The sequence below is a fragment of the Odontesthes bonariensis genome, chromosome 22 (genome assembly GCF_027942865.1).
Source record: "Odontesthes bonariensis isolate fOdoBon6 chromosome 22, fOdoBon6.hap1, whole genome shotgun sequence".
Taxonomy (NCBI): domain Eukaryota; kingdom Metazoa; phylum Chordata; class Actinopteri; order Atheriniformes; family Atherinopsidae; genus Odontesthes; species Odontesthes bonariensis.
Window position 1 is genome coordinate 21,904,689 of NC_134527.1, and position 17,399 is coordinate 21,922,087.

General features: G+C 41.2%; 1 protein-coding gene across 1 annotated transcript; it reads right to left on the reverse strand.

Moving 5' to 3' along the window:
* Positions 1-2,969: 2,969 nt before the first annotated feature.
* tbca (tubulin cofactor a) lies at positions 2,970-16,626 on the reverse strand. The gene is made up of 4 exons (XM_075455529.1): positions 16,466-16,626; positions 9,382-9,487; positions 7,286-7,372; positions 2,970-3,371 (listed from the first exon to the last, which is right to left on the reverse strand). The coding sequence occupies exons 1-4, from the start codon at positions 16,516-16,518 to the stop codon at positions 3,291-3,293; spliced, it is 327 nt and encodes a 108-aa protein (XP_075311644.1). The 5' UTR covers positions 16,519-16,626; the 3' UTR covers positions 2,970-3,290.
* Between the last annotated feature and the right edge of the window lie 773 nt (positions 16,627-17,399).

Consider the following 17,399-nt stretch of genomic DNA (forward strand, 5'->3'; position numbering starts at 1 on the left):
AGGAGATCATGAGACGTTAGCTTGAGCGATTTGTGTCAAACAAGCTTAGAAAGAGTCATTTAGCTACTTTACTTTAATTTACTTTGTTATAGGCCTATTCGTAATTAGCTTTTTTTTTCTTTCTTTTTTTTTTTTTTTTTACAAATCGAACGTGTTCAATGTTATTTAAACGGAAGTTGAGCGTTTTGTTTTGTAACACGAAGGCCTAGTTATGGTGGAGATATTGGCTGCCATATTCAACTAGTTAAATTCAGTCAGATAGCCAAATTTACCCCAAAATGTCCCAATTTCTTTGGGAAAAGAGGACAAATAAACAAAAATGTGCAATTATATCCATTTGAATTATAAGTAATTTCATCAATAAATAGCTATTTTTGCGTTATCATTAATTCGAAGTTCCTACAGTGCATCCAACTCAAAGCAGCTTTAAATTTAGAGTAATTATTATCTGGAGGTCTTGTTGGCTTCGTGGGGTTCTAATCGAGGTCAAAAGTCACCTAAGCACATCATAGCTGCATCTCTACATCAGAATCATCCAACATGCTCACATCAATCTAATTTGTGACATATATTGAAATCAACAAACAAATCCGCCTCTTGTAAGTTAATGCGGTGCATCTGAGTGGAAAGTAGACGTTTACACGCGTTGTGGATAGGAGTGGCTCCTAATAAAAGAGCAGGAAGTCAACATACTGTGAAACTGTGTCCAGTGTACAGGACGGAACAGGGTGGTAGCTCACTGGCGGGGCTCGAACCTACGACCTCCTGGTTACCCACAGCACAGTCGCTCCAAACAGCAGAGTGCACGCGTTTTTGTTTTTTTTTTAATTTTTTATTTCTGTCTGCAATCACTCAATTAGAGATTTCTGAGGAGAAAAAAAAAAACAATCGATCTTCCGTCTGCACGAGCTCCCACTTTAACAAATGAGATTCTTGTTTCATGCAGCTGGTTCGGTGACAGTCTGGGGGATTAAGGAGGGAAAAAGTTACTGTGGTGAGGAGGAGGAGGAGGAGGAGGAGGAGGAGGAGGAGAGCAGCTGCTCCTGATGCTGCGGCTCTGCAAGCAGCCGCAAAAGTTCGACATGGACAAACTTCAAAGGCAGAAAAAGGGACAACCTGTTGGTTACTTTTTATTGAGCCAAAAAGCTCCCACTTCCTGTGAAATGTCAGGCAGCGCGTGTCCGCCACCGCCTCTTATCTTAATTAAGAGCAAAACGAGCTTTCACTCTTTTCCTTGGCCCCGAAAGAAACAAAATGACGCAATCATGCTTAAATGTTGCAGCATTTTAATGTAGCAAGTTGCGTCGCTTGCGCATTTTATCAATTTTACACACCAATGCAGGTCTCAGTTACATTTTTACGGGGCGAAAATGTGTGATATTCCCCTCTAAACAAATTCAAAGTACTGACTGACCACTCTGAAATGAATGAATGTTGTTCAGCCGTTATAGCTCATGTCCTTCGTCATGTATTATCTCGATTTCCTTGTTATTAGATTGGAAATGTTGACTGTTCTTGACGCAAGGGACAACCGGTCCACCTAAGGTTGACTCTAGGCCCCCATTTGGTGGTTTTGTGTTGTTAGAGATTTAGTGCAGAGTAGAATATTCCTCCAAAGTCCACACACTTCTCTATGAAACGTGCGTAATAACGCGCGGTGGAGCTACTGGTCTCCAGACCTTTTATATAGCCTGTAAAACTTCTGCTTTTGGAGCACTTCGTGTCTAATCATGTTCAAATGAAGACTATACGTTGGAGAAACGTGTATTTTAACAGCTCTGAATAAACCTGTCCACCTAAAATCCTACTGTCACATATGACGAAATGATTCAGAATGGCGCTCTTGGTTAAATTCAGCTGATTGTTCTCGTATCTCCTGTTCAACCCAAGACCACACTGCCACTGCCGCTTCCCCCACAGCACAGGACCAACGCGTCTTATCCAGCCAAGTGTTTCAGAGCAGTGAGCAGCCTGCGCGCGTCCTCCGGTCACACAAACCCAGGTGTGGCGCCCCGCCGCCGCATCTCATGCCTCAATTAGCGCCGCTGCCCTCTGCACGGACTCGATTAGGCCGTGATTTATCCGAAAGAAATATAATTATACCTCCAAATAAAATAATCAGCATTGAAGAGCGATTTCCTTAACGAGATGGAGCGGGGTAGATGTCACGGAGTAGCAGCGCCTCATTAGGGCGGTAATGAGACTTTGGGGTGATCCCGATAATTATCGAAATCTGTAAAATAAGGATCAAGTCAAATGTAACCTTAATTTGTCTGGCAATTGAGTTCATTTATTAGTATGACTATTTAGGAAGGAGTCTCTCAGCCTTCATGTAAGGTGTCGTTATTTTAGGCCATTTGGATAATAGATGTAAGGGCAGCAGAGACATGAGGCAGGCCTGCTTTGTCATTCATGACCATAACCAACATTTTTCATTTAACTGACAGGGTTTCCCATAGTGCTCTGGTCTTTATTGTGGGTATCCGGACACATTTCAGTTCACCGCTGTTAACAGGTATACCAGCAGGTGAATACATGCAGTTAAATCCATCCTAATAAATGGATAAGCCAATCAGAAAGAAAAAGAAAAAAACCCATAAAATTCGATAAACATGTCACTTTCAGCTGTTTGTTTCAGCTCTCTTTGGATTTTCAACTCAGAAACATTGCTATCATCTGATATTTTTTGCACCATCTTCTGTCGATTTTATTTATTGACCAGATAATTGATTAAATCAACAGTGAAAATAACCATTAACTGCAGACGTAGTCAGTAACCCGGAAAACATTTGGGTTAAAAAGAGCCAATAAAAAGGCCCAACAAGATTAAGAAAAGCAAAAAAATCCACACAAAACTTGTTTATAAAAAGAGAAGAAAAAAAAAATAGTCAAGAGCAACCAGAGTAAAGACTTTATACTTCAAAATAAATCAGAGTGCCTGGAAACCAGATTAATCCTATTGATTGGTCTTTTTAAAAAAAAAAAAAAAAAAAAAAAAGACAACTTCTACAAAGCTCTGATGGTGTTAGAATGACAAAACCAAGAAAAAACCCTCCACTCCTCTACAGTAACAAGCCGAATGTTTTATCGTGTTCTTATGGGATTTTACACACAGGAGAAGCGTGAACAAATGTGGTGGCACGTTAACAGTAAACAGAAGAAATAATTACATCAAGAGCAGGGACTTTGAATGGATTCGGTTGGCTTCCACGGCTCCAAACAAGCCCTGACGAAAGGAATGGACATTTAAGCAAGTGAATCTCACAGTGAGAGCCGAAACACATCAGAAATCATCCTTCAAGCTTCACTGAGTCCAATACGTTTCTGGCCTCTTTGTACTCCTCTGATTCAGCCAGATCCTCCTCTGTTTCCTGGAGGGACACAAACACACACACACACACACACACACACACACACACACACACACAGACACACACAGGTTTTGTTTCATTGCCATCTGCTGCACTTGAAATGAAGAATTACAACTCTCGACTTTTTTTGACGAAACGGTCTCGATAAAAATACTACGAAAAAAATCTGTCACTTGGTTGTCATCACAAAACTTGTTACCGGGGGCCTAAATTTAGCAGTGAAGACGTTGGACTGAGGGATAACGTGACTGTGAGGTGTCCGCGTCTTTTAGCGGCGCGTGTTTGAGTTCCCGTGGTGGTCACGGTGACAGTGCTGTTAATGAACTGTGATGAGCAGGTGCACATGCGCGCGTCTGTCTCAGGGCAGAAAGAGGGGAGGATGAGTTGTAGGAGGGGGACACGTCTCCAACTTAAGGTTAGCTCCCTCTGCCTACTGTTCAGCTCTCGTGCTGGCGACTCGCAGCCCGAGCAGCCCGGCTGCTGCTCGGCATTAATTGAGATGACCCCAAGACACGCATGCTTATGTTTGCCTCTCACCATATCAACTTAAATCCCAAGGGCTTCGACATGCTCCGTGGATGTACAGACAGTGCAGTGTGAGGTAATGGTTCATATTCTAATGTTCAGGTCCTTTTACAATCCACCTTGAAGGATGCTGCCACACAAACAACGTCCTGTTGGTGTCATTTCTTATTCAATTATGGAAAACTGGAAGTTGGAAGCTTCTGATCTCAAAGAGTTTTTCCTGTGGAGATTCCAATTCTGACCATCTTCCTCTGAAATCCATCGAATACTGCTTAAGACACAATGATGCCTTTGAGGCAAAACGCTGACTTCAGCACGTAGGTATGACCGCCCCCTTCAGCATCCTGGTTGAGCGTTTACAGGGTTTTTCATTGGTGTACAAAGTAAGGTAAGAAGGAAAGGGTCCCCGTGTGCCGTCTTGTTTGCAGTGAGGCACTGATAGCTGCTCACTACCATAAAACAAACTAAGAACGGACATTTCTCCCTTAAAAGACGATTGGATTCAAATCCAGAAATAACATCAATTCATTCTCGATTGGATACAGTCTAATACTGTTCTTAAAATAAAAAATAAAAATTTAAAAAACACAGATATTTATACATTATTGTAAATGAATTAAAGTCAGCTCAACAAATGAGCTATTGATTAGCCACCTCCAAATGGATCTCTTTGATTAAACACCAGAATATCATCACTATTTTAGGTTCATAAGAGGAAAAACTACATTTGACAGTTCTCCTTTCATAAACAAGTGTGACACATTTGTTGGTGAATTACAGCTTCAGTTGTCTTTTACCGCAGCTCGAATGTATGTATCATGACACATAAAGCTGTCTGTGTCTTTATCTTGGTTGTTGTTCTTGTGTGGGTTATCTGTTTTAGCATCCAGTGACTCAACATTCAACACTTCCCCTGAAAGAAAGCATTTTCTTTAGGGATGTCCCGATCAGGTTTTTTTGCCCCCGAGACTGATACTAAGACATTTGATTTTGAATATCTACCGATACCGAGTCCCGACCTGATACTTCTACAGTACATTTAAAAAAAAAATGAAGAACAGCGAAGAAACAGATCCAGGATTTCCCCAATTTTTAAAAAAATGCCACCACACCGTAGACATTCGCGCCCCCAGCTTCGAGCTGCCGCCGTGTTCTGCTTCGCTTTACGGCACGCAGCAAAGTGACGTCGTGCCGCATGCGTTGTTTCTGTGTGGAGTTGAGACAGTCTGACTCTGTACCACCAGATAACAGTACACACTAAGCTGTTATTTTTTACCCATTTGTTTTGAAATATTATAGTTCTGATTAAAAAAAAAAAAGAGAGAACAAATATACATATATAAATATATATCCGATCCCTGATCGGGATGTAACGTCCGATTCCGATCGAGTCTGAAACCACGTGATCGACCCCGATTTCCGATCAGGACATCTCTTATAAATTTTTTTCTGGTTAAATCTTGACTTATGGTTATTGGTTATTTCTTGACTTAAGCCCTATTCGGATGGGACTAGTTCAATGGGGGGACGTATGGTAATGTTGGTTAACCAGACGACGCCAGGGAGAAGAAATGACCAATTCGGACGTGACAAGAAATCCCTGTAATATTCATCTAACATGGGAGGAGTTTTCTTGAATATAAAGCATTCTGCTCCAAAATTATTGTATACAAACGCAGAAGACTTTTTTGTTTGTTTACCTGAATGATAAGTATTACTAAAACGTATTGTACAGTATAACAGAACAGAAGATTTATTCATTTTTGACCTTAATGTAAAGTACTGTTCACCAAAGGTTTTGCTCAGGATACTAATTTTACCTGAATGTAAAGTATAGTTTAAAAAAAGGATTGCACAACGAAACTTAAGTGTCATTTTCTATTTTACACCTAATTGTTTCTCTCTTTAAAAGGATGTGACGATATATTCCGTACTTATTACCGAAGGTCGCATTTGCACGGGATTAGTATTACCTATGGTAGATACTCCGGACCGTTTCACAGGAGGTAGAATTCTCGGCAAAGTTTACCGACATACTCCGCTATCTTTACTGACATGGCGCGTTCGGACGGGACTAGATTTCCCGGTTATTATTACTTTACCCCAGGTCCGCCCATTAAACTAGTCCCGTCCGAATAGGGCTTTATACTGCTGCCCTTGTGAAGCTGTACGAATTTGAAGGAAATATGGTATCCAAACAGGCTCACCAAACAAGGATCAACAGAACATTTCATCATTTTGTACTCGCTATCAGTCTCGGTGCCTGGAACAATCAAGAAGTTGTTCACATGGATGAAAGAAAAAAAGAAAGCCAAGATCAACCAAGAGAAAAATAGCATGTAGGTGGTGAAAAAAGCTAAACATCTCGAGGCTGGATTCAGGGTTGGAATAAGGAAATAAAATCAGAACTGTGCATCTTTAATCCTGACATGCTTTCCACTTTAATTTTAGGAGTCGGTAGATCGCATCATTAGGTGTGCTATAAGTTAGTACAATATTTCTAACAGATGCCGATACTTCTGTTATCCTTTCTGCAGGTTAGTCAGCCAACTGCTGAACCTCAATTTAATTCTGCTTTAGACTGAAGCCAGCAAGGTTGGTCTTTCTTCGGCTTTCTGGGAGAATCACTGCAACTGGGGTGAACGCGGTAGAGCAAGGACGCTATAAAGTTAGGAGAATAACAACCAACAATGTTGCCAGATGTGGTCAGCATATGATAAAGCTGGAGCCCTTCCATGGGACGAAAGACTCACGAGGGAGCAGCTACAGCACCTTCCAAGCATTAAGGTGGGGTAGGGGTTCTTTTTCTGGAGCATTTTTTTACATATTGCTTGAAATACTCTTCACACCCCCATTGCAACCAATTAATTAAAAGTTTTGACACAAAAATGAAAAGTTTTAGTGGCCTCTAGAACAAACAATCCAGGAAAAACACTATCCAATCATACTGAACGGACTGTTAACGATGATTGGATTCTGATGAGTCTATCAAACTGCAATCTGCTCCTCCCTCCCCCTCCCTCCCCCTCTGCGCGTACCCTTCTTCGTGAACGAATTACGCGTGCCCAGAAGCTTGGCAGGAAGCTAAACTAGAGCCAGCCTGGCTAGCACCTAATAGTCGACAATGGAACTACTGGCCTGTTTCTATTATCGATTTTTGTCTACAAAGTCGACGAATCGTTGCAGCCCTACTTTTTATGCAATCATGTGATCACAGTTTAAGACGTGGAGAGGAATTTTCGGCTGGTGGATCATAAAACAACATAATTTGATCACCCGCCTAAAGCCGATATATAATACATCTGTGTTTATAATGTTAATGTCGCACAGCCATAATAATCAACAGCTGTTGTTTTTAACACTTCGTGGTGCCACCAAGTGTTACTTACCAATAACTGGAGCAGGTCTCCATGTGCCATGGTCAGCCGGCGGCGACAGTCTGGGATCATCATTCTGGACTCCTGCAACACCTCCACCTGAAACCACACAGAGACCACATCAGCGCCATCGCCGCCCGCATTAATCTGAAAACCCCTGCCACTGCTCCCATCAGTATTTTTCATTATGCGCTTTAAAAAAGGAACATCGACTCATTATCGAACGTGCGTTTTTCCGAGTTTGGAACGTTAATTGGAACAGCCAGACACAGGCGTATTCATTCACTGGACTCTGCTCGAGCCTCGTTTGTGGCAGCAACATGCAGGGTGTCCAACATACGCTCCGCTGTGGTTAACATCTCCCCAACAAGCTGGCAGTATGAAAAATGTTATTGAGTTATCGATCGGGCCGGGAGACGGGCAGCAGGGGACCACCTCGATCTGCCTGCGCACCTGGATGAATGAAGAAACCTTGAGCCGAGGGCACTGTGATCAAGCGTAAAGAGGTATTACTACGCCTGTAGTCAAACTGTTACAGCCTGGGGGAACTTGCACAGCTACCGCAGCTAATGTGGAATTCCCCCAGCTGGCGCCCTAAAGAGCAGAGAAGAGTTGGCTAACATTGTCAGACACACTCAGTCCTGACAGATGCTTCCTCACCATCCCTCCGAGTTGTGCTGGAAAGTCAAAACAGTGACACAGTCACACACATGGACCGTGCGCGGCACTAAAAATCTGCCTGTTTGGCGTCGTGCGAGTGCATCCGAGTGCCTCACTGACACAACAGACAACTGGCGGAGCTTGTTGCCGTCGAGATGCGACAAGGTGAGCTCGACAAAGCGAAGGGATGCTGAAACAGAGGAAAGTCACGGTGCCCTCTGAGTGCAGTGGAATGATCCCATCAGCACAGGATAAAGATGACACTTACAGCGTATTGATTCCATTAAAATATAAACCCCTAATCCATCCTGCCTCAGACCTCTCATCTTCTACCATAATCCATCTGGCCTCCCAATCTACCCATTTAACACCAACCAAGCCTGCTGCTCAGCCTGAAACGCTCTGTGAATGAGCAAACAAAACAAAACACACACTGAATTTTTGATTTACTTAAGTTTAAATCTTGTGTTGGTGCGCCAAAGTGGCCCTCAACCAGGACAGTTCTACGATGACCACCCTCCTTTAACAGCAATCCTTTGCGCTCCCGTTCTCTCATGTCCAATTGTTCTAGCATTAGAATCATCATCTTTGCCACAGCCAAAGTTTCTTGTTGTTTCCCATATTCTCTCTTTTTCAGGATGGATATGAAGGTTTTAATCATCCAACTACATACTGACATCACGCCTTCTTCTTGCAACATTAAAGATACAAATGAACTCTTTGCAGGAGACCAAGCTTATATTGGTAAAGTCCGTGCACCTTTGGACAACAGCAGCGCATTAAATGTCCATGATTTCAAGTTAAAGTAAGGAAGTTGGCCATTTTTGTTTTGATCTTTGGCTCCTCCTAAAGTTATGGGATTGTAACACCCCTGTCTTAAAAGAAAATCTCTAAGTGAACCGTGCACATGCACAGCCAGGCACATGAATTTTGTCGTTGTGCCGAAAAGGCCACAAGGACGCCACAAAAACGCGCAAAAAATGGCTGCAGATGGAAACCTCAAGGCGCCGCAGGGAAGTTTGAAGCTCGAGAGCGTGCATAACAAAAGTTAGTGTACCTCAAAGCAAATCAGAAAAACATCATTGTGAGGTTCACAAATTTCTAGTGTTGCTTTAAGATTGTTTTTTGCTTGTTTCTCATTGGACAAATGCCATAAATGTTTGTGTTCATCTAATGTTTCAATGAAAGAAAAAAAAGAAAGAAAAGGAGAATGATATCTTGATGCCGTAAACTATCTAATTAGCAGGCCGAAAGAACTGATACAAATCCCTTTTTACAAGCACTGTAGTTATAAACAAAGTACTTGCTGGCACAGACATCTGCACCTTATCTCGTCTAATTGCTCTTTTTGGAATCAACAAGTAGTGATAAACGGACAAAGCGAAGGATCTCAAGTAAAGGCATAATGGTCAAACGGCATCAAAGCAGCAAAAGTGCGTCTGCAATACCTGTTTCTTGATGACATATTCATCTCCTGCCTCTGCTTTCATCCGCTCGACTTTCTCCTCTTGCTGCTTTAATTCAGTTATGTAAGAAATCTCTTCTTTCGCCAACCTGAAGAAGGCAAAGACGGAGAGAAGAGAATAGACATGGTTAAAGGCAGTGACACAGTGCTGGTTCTTCAAACATGAAGCATAAGTGCACAGGTTCCCGAAGAGACAACATAGGCTGAACCATGACAGGCAAGCTGTGATGGTCACTTTTTACAGACTCAGCCATCAATCCTCATTCTCTCCGTGATTCCACAGACTGAGGGGACACACCGAGATCATCTCCCGCAGGATGGTAAGATGCACACCTCAACAACAACCAGCAAACACATCATCCCTCCCCACAGCTGCAAAGTGGAGATCAAACTTCAGCTTTGCTCAGAAATTCTACTTCAGGGTTCTAGCTAGCGCAAACTTGCGTCAGGGCCCGCTACGCTATAATTTTGGACCGCTACGCTTATTTTCAATACAGCGTAACGGCATTTTGTCTGTATTTACTTGTACAATAAAGCCAGATCAATGCCATTTTCACCTTTCTGACAAACTTGTCACATTTTTCGCGATGGCAGCCAAGAAAGGTTGCGCTGCCTGTCAGTACAACCGCAGACGAAACTGTAGCTCTAGGTAAAGGCACTCCGCGTCCGCGGCTCCTAGAATCTCTGGTAAGAGTGCTCCGTAGCCATGGTTACTCACACGCGCAGAAGCGCACACGTAAGGGGACTCGGCAGAAATTATGTTAGAATAGCTGTAGCCTATTTTAACCCGTCCCTATTTGAAGTAAGCAAAAACGGTCAAGGTTGCTGTGCTTTTTCAAAGCTTCTTACATACAATATGTGATGAGCTGATCAGGTTATCATTTAAGCTGAACGTGCAGTTGACTTGGCGCTCGAGAAAAGAACAGAAAACAGTCCTCTCCACGAAAGCTGATGGAATAAAGCAACCACAAATGCTCTGTCTCTTTCTCTGTCCTACTTGTTGTCATACCTAGGCTTTACCCTACTGTTTTTGACGATGACAGCCAAGAAAGGTTGCGCAGTAGTTAGTGCAACTGCAGACGAAACAGTAGGCGCTCAGCGGCTCGCAGCAGCTGAAGTAAAGAGTGCTCCTAGCCGAACTAGGTCTACTCAACAAACGCAGAAGTCGTTTGTTGAGTACATAAGGGGATTCGGCAGAAATCATACATGTTAGAATAAATTTAATTTTAACCCGTCCCTATTTGAAGTAAGCAAAAACGGGCATGTGTCAATGTTGCTGTGCTTTTTTTAAAAATTATTATTACGTTTCTTATACAGTAGCCTATGCGATGAGCTGATCAGGTTATCAAAGCTGAACGTGCAGTCTTGGCGCTAGAGAAAAGAACAGAAAACAGTCCTCTCCACGAAAGAGGATGGAATAAAGTAACAACAAATGCTCTCTCTCTTTCTCTCTCCTGCTGCTTGTTGTCACACGTAGGCTAAACTCTACTGTTTTTTTTTGGCGATTACAGCCAAGAAAGGTTGCGCGGTCAGTACAACCGACAGACGAAAGGCAGAGGCACTGCCAAAAGCAAAGATGGGAACATCTCCCATTAAGACTTTATTGTTTTTAAAGTACAATTTCTCCCTTTGGGTACCCCTAGAATGGCCAATTTTTGCCTTAAATTTCCAAAATCTCCGCACCATCCCCCCCGGGCTTGGTCGCTTCGCTCCCTCCCCTACACCACTACGCTATAATTTCATCCTAGCTAGAACCCTGTACTTGTCCTTTAGACTTCAATTTCAAAAAGCTAAAGTCCACATTTTGGCCACATGGGAACTACAGAAACAGGTTTGTACAAGTGATTCACCATCAATGATTTTGTAAAATGACACAGTGATGATAAAAAAAGAAAATCTGGATTTTATCAGAGCAGAGCAACAGTCTGCTTTAGGTGACAGCAACAAGTTGAAACATTGTGTCAGCAGGCTGATTTTCAGTCACAATTTATGACGCGTTTCAGGTTGGATTAATTCTTCTCCATGCGTAAATGGCCAGTTATGATCTGATTTACACAATATTCTGTTTTGTTTTTTTTCCGAGTGTTGTGTAAACATGCTGACCAGCTGCTAAAGGATCCACAATGTTAGGTAGTCTCCAGTCAGGGGGAAAGCAGGCAAAAACACTGCTACCTCTTTGGAGCTGTGTCAAAGCAAACAGTAGCTTCCTTTAGCCATAAAGTTAGGGCAGCAGTAAGAGAAAACCAAAACCAGAAGAGTAGTGGGAGCGGACAGCTTTATAATGAGCTGCAAATCCACCATAAAGCTGGGAAAAGGCTTAAGACCCAGGTGAAAATTCATCACGACGAGTGAACCCTTCCACTGAACATTGATTTAAAAGAAAAAAATCTGTAGCTCTGTGTCACTTCATAATTAGAGCCAGCAGCGATGACATGATGCAAATCAGGAATACATTTTAAAAAAAGGAAGGAAACAGACCTTATTGGATTAAGAAGTTCAGGTTTAAAGTGGAGCTTTTAACTGCTGGGCCTGCTGTAAAGTAAGTGGAACAATGTGTCCCTTAAGAGAAATGACCACATTCTTTATCGTGTTATTTATTTTTTCCACAAACACTTCGAAGACACTTTTTCAAAGCTATGCAGCTTCTAAACTGCAGAAACTGTTGAGCATTTAACTTAACTTCTTATTACATCATCATCTGTTGACCCAATCTGACATCTCAAGAATGAAGATACACCAAATGTTAATCTCAGCATACTTAGCTTTAATCAAAGAATGCAAGATGTAATTTCATAGCCAATTAAAGGTAGTTTTTGATTGATACATTTTCTCCGTTTACCTGCCGTTGTTGAATGAGAGAAAAAGTTCATTTTGGAATCCTGGTTAAATCCAAATAAACCAGTCTGATGGGAAATAGCTAGTGTCAACACAAAATGTAACACTTACTAAATCTAGATGATTATAGGAACTAAAACTTATGAAAATGAACATAAAAATGGCCTCTGAGCTCTTTTCTGGCATATCATAAAGCCTGGAGGAAAGTTTGGAATCACATATCATTGAATACAGGACTGAAACTAATGATCATTCATCGACTCTTCTGTCAATTATTCCCTGAGCGGCTGCCAACCCAAAAATTGTTATATTTACTTCTTAGAAATGTTCAAAAACCCTAAATGAAGTGTCTCAAGAGTTAAAAAAAAAAAAAAAAAAAAAAAAAAAAAAAAACACGAGGTCACTTTGAACCGGCAAAAATCCTCCCATTTGAGTTCAGATCTAAATGTCTAATTATCAAGTAATTAATTAGCTTATCTCTGATCAATTATACCTTTTATCTCCTGAGCAGGCTGGAACAGAAAACTGCTTTATTAAAAGTACAACTACTTTTCCCTTTGATTTATGTAAAGAAAAATATTGAGTGCTTCTTTAGCAGAAACGTTTCATCCCTTTATTCCTTTCAAAATGTTCAAGAGAGAACAGAAAAATCAATACTTTTCTTAACGTCAAAGCTGATAAAACATGACTTTTTAATGATTTTTAACGTTTAAACACAAGATTTCCATCATCATCATATTTGCTAAAACTAAATTTGGATTTAATTTATGGTTTCCATGTGTTTTTTTTTAATATATATATATATAAATCATGAAAACATTAAATGTGAATTTGTCATTTAAGTGTGTCGGGTAATATTGAACCTCGGCGTTTACACACAACAGGAAGCCAGACTCACGCTAAACCTTGTGCTGTCCATGTTAAACGTCTAATGCTTTCCAGCTCCCACCTTATCAACATGATTATGTGGCTCCTTTCTCCACCTTTATTACCTCCCACACAGACACAGACACTCCCACACACTACTAGTCCTTTTTAGAGATTAATTGATCATCAATTCAGTCCCTAATTTGGACCAAGTCAGGTGGTAAATGGGCCTCTTTTCATTGATTGGTAGTGAAAATGGGCTTGAGTGCATTGATAAATTTTGATTATTTATCAATTATGGGCCAAATGGAACTAAATCTATTAAACAGATTCACACCCTGATTGGCATAATGGAGTTTGAAAATATCGCTATTGATAATGATTTCCAGCTAATTGTCTTTTTCCGGCTGTGGCCGCTTGTCGAAATGACAACACAAATTTCATTTTTCATAAAATCAGCTGTGTGCTGTAAGTGAGTAATCCTTCATTAGTCAGTCACATTACTGGAGACCCTTCCCTCCATGTAGCACCGCTCCTTGCCTAGCCAAGGAAGCCAACAGCACTCTGTCATATTTTACATCAATTACCACTCATTGTAATGCAGTTCCATCAAGACGCTTTTAAACAGGCACCATATGCAATAGCAGCTCCTGTCTTCCACTCTCATGCCTGATGCAGAATGAGTGATATTGCCTGTTTAGAGTAAAAAAAAGGCTGGCACAAAGGGGGGGAAAAAGATGGAGGAAGGGCAGCTGGAATCATTTGAATAAAACTGAAGGACAGTCTAATAACAAAACGTCCATTCCTTCCCCTTCCAGTCCTGATGTTAATTTCTTATTTCTCCCAGACTTGGAGCGCAGTGTGAACGAGGGGTGGGGTCGCGGCTGGTTTTAAATAGACCTGCCACCTCAGACTTAATGGAAAAGGCAGCTCTCTGGAAAATAGAAAAAAAAAGGGAATTAGAGCCAGCCGACACGCACATTCGGCCGCCTTCTCCAGCACTGTATTTTTGAGCCATCATGTAGTCCGTGCTGGGACCGGAATGACAAAGGCAAATTACTGTTGTCATTTTATTAAGGGCATCCGCCTCGCTAGGGCAGAGAGGCACTGACTGGAATGTGCGAAAGCCACTGGAAACAGGCCCGGCTATAAAAGAGCAGGCAGGTTTCCTCTAAACTCGAATATATGAAAGGGCGAGGGGAGTGAGGAAGGCAAAGGGAGACAGCGGTATGAGGGAGGGGATGAGATTATGAAGAGACACAGCAATGACACCCTGTATGTTTAAACCTAACAGCTTGATTAAAGGTTCATGGCAGTGTAGTGCTTTTGGTCGACAGAGGGCAAGATGTAATATCTCCTGTCTTACTTTCAAAGAGTTTACTCAACCTCAAAAACCCCAGGACAGTAGGAAGGGACAGTATCATTACTGTATGACTGTGCTGTTTTTTTTTTTGCCTTGGCCGACTAGCCGTAGACACCCTGTGACATTATCCTCGATGGGAAACCCAGCCTCCATCATTACCCCTGAAGAAACCTGTTAGTAACCCGACCCTCATCAAAACACAATCGATAGCACATTACACAAACGCCATCGACAGCAGGGGATGAGAGTTCTACCTGATCAACGGGAAAAACATCAAATATGCACCGTACCGAGTCCGTTGTCCCAACACTCTTCATAATGTCTACAGTATTTTCTATTCAAGCACGGTAAATTTGCTCACTCTACAAATGAAGAGCTGAGATCAAAATGGACGCCACCTGTATTTGTAGGGTGGCTTCCGCAACATGATTAGTTTGCATGTCCTAGATCAGAAAAGTCCAGTATTTTCTGTCCAATATTAGAGCTCCATAGAGCTTTTCTCTTGCGATGGCGAGGTTGGCCAGCAAACCAATCTGTTATTTTGCCAACAGACTTGGCTATAAACGCTTTCAGGTTCCACTCCACAGAGACTTGTCCATGCCCGTCTAAATCTCAGACAGCATGCTTTTTGATGAAATGGCTAAAAAAAAAGTTCAAGGAAAAACACAGAACAGGCATTACAGGTACTCCTGAAAGATTAGAGCGAGTGTGACAGATGAAGCCCATCACTTCAAATGTTAATATTTCCTCCCTGAAAACTCCACACTAAACACAACACGCGTTCTTTTGTATTTTACTTAATTATTTGAACCTTTCTAGTCAGTGGTTCAGTTTTCTTAACCCCTCCACAAACAGGTGCAAGATTGGTTAATTATGTGTTTTTATTTTAAATGAGCATTTAACAAAGCAGGGTTTAAAGAAGACCTGCCCAATGCTAAACTTCACGACCTTCGTATAATCTTTCCATTTCTCAAAAGAAAAACAACGTACCGCCTCGTCTCCTTTTGAGCTGCGCATTTCCAAAATGGCCAGTTATTTTTCTTGATGCTCTGCCCGAATTTCAAACATAAAAATTGTTAATCGAATTATTATGACCATTATTATCCCCCCATGCATGTTTTTTTGTTTGTAAATTTAAACCATCAATCCTTCAGCTTCCTAACACTGATTTTGACAAACCTTAAACATCTATGTGCATCTATGTGTCAAAAACAAAACAAAAGCTGTTTCCAAGAACAACAACATAATTTGCGAATGCATGAATTGCATGAACGATTATTAGACTGTTTTGCAAGTTCCTACATATTTTATACACATGCACAGCAGCCACGATAACACCTGCCACCGATAACATTTATTGATCTAAGTGACCTCAAATGTCCATCATCAGATACAACAGCAAACTTCTAAAGAATACTATATCAAGTACATCAATGCGAATTAAGGTTAGTTGAACTTACATAGTTTTCAGACAAATATTTCTCTCTCCGGTTCTGTATTGTTTTTTCCAGTAATATAATATGACGCTTGAAGGACCCTCTTCAGAATACATGTGAACATGCATTCTGCGCCACCCGATGCAAACAACCTCATCTTACATTGTGCTAGCTAAATAGCTCAATGATTAGCTAAACTACTCTATGCAGAACATTAGAATCAGTCAGTGCTATTTGTCTTCGGGAATGCAGTCAGCTCTTGTTGTCAACCCAGCAGTGCTCGCTTGGAGCCTTAAAACGACGGACAAAAACAAAAGATAAATGCGTCACAAGATAGTAACTGCGATTAGGCCGCGCTCCGACACCGGGGTATACTTGAGGTTATATGCGGCAAGCGTTCTACGGCGTGCGGGGTTTTTGATTCGTCAGCTAGCTTAGCTGAATGGCTAGCTGACTAGCTTTTTGATTAGTCAGGCTAGCTAGCTAGCTTGTTAGCATTAGCCTAACGCTGCTACTATAGGTTGTATGAGCGTACTAGAGCATCTTTAAATGGAACGAATCCTTACCTCTTAACGATTCCAGTTTTAATCTTGATCTGTCGTATTCTTGGATCAGCCATGGTCGTGAATGTTGAGTATTATTCAGTTTTAATGTAATGTTGCGAGCTCACTGTGTAAGCGGCGTGCAGGTGGAACTCAGTGATGACAAGCTGCTTCCAGATAAATCGATCTTCTACTTAGATCATTCTGGAGTTTTCGGGTCTGACTGAGGAGTCCAGTTCTGAAGACTGAGCAAGGCTGATCCTTTTACACTATTTTAACTTTATTTCGCCATAAGCAAGGTAAACTAAACAAAAAAAGCGCAAACATTTAATAAATATTAAAATATATAACCTAAACCTGTAAATTGGCCCTATAAATTCAGATTATGGATGCATGTGTAGCATCAGTAAGATGCACTTAAGAGCTGGTCTTAGCATATTTCACAACACATTATGAAATTAAACAGTTGGTTGAAGTAAAAGTCTTGTATCTCCAACCAAAGTTAAGTGAAATTATATTTATTGTCAGCAAAATGTAATTAAAGTATGAAGAGGTATCCCTAATATCAGCAGCATTTGAACATTTTAGTTGACAGAGGTACAGTTAGTTCTCCTCATTTATATAGCCTGCTGTTACATTGTTTGATTTATGATGTAACAAATGATCATATTTTGTATCATTAATAACATCATCAAACTGTAGTTTTTGAAAGTCCAAAACCTGCTATAAAGTAACTAGTTACTGTAGTTGTCAGATACATACAGTAGATTACAACCATTGATCAATTAAATCTGCTGGAATGTCAAAGTCCCCCTGCACATAAAATCAAGTTACAAAACATGACATTCAGCCAAAATTCAGCCATAAAAACTACAACTAAGGATTTCTGCTTTGAATCTGCAGAGCACCACATACATCCTTGGGAAGGTGAGGTCGGACAGCCCATATATGTTCCACA

What these genes read in the sequence shown, in the direction of transcription:
- tbca (XM_075455529.1), bottom strand. Translation starts at nt 16,518, where the DNA reads ATGGCTGATCCAAGAATACGACAGATCAAGATTAAAACTGGAATCGTT. An exon ending in AAAACTGGAATCGTTAAGAG is followed by an intron (nt 9,488 to 16,465) that starts GTAAGGATTCGT and finishes TGCCTTCTTCAG; the next exon opens with GTTGGCGAAAGAAGAGATTT. An exon ending in GAGACCTGCTCCAGTTATTG is followed by an intron (nt 3,372 to 7,285) that starts GTAAGTAACACT and finishes GTGTCCCTCCAG; the next exon opens with GAAACAGAGGAGGATCTGGC.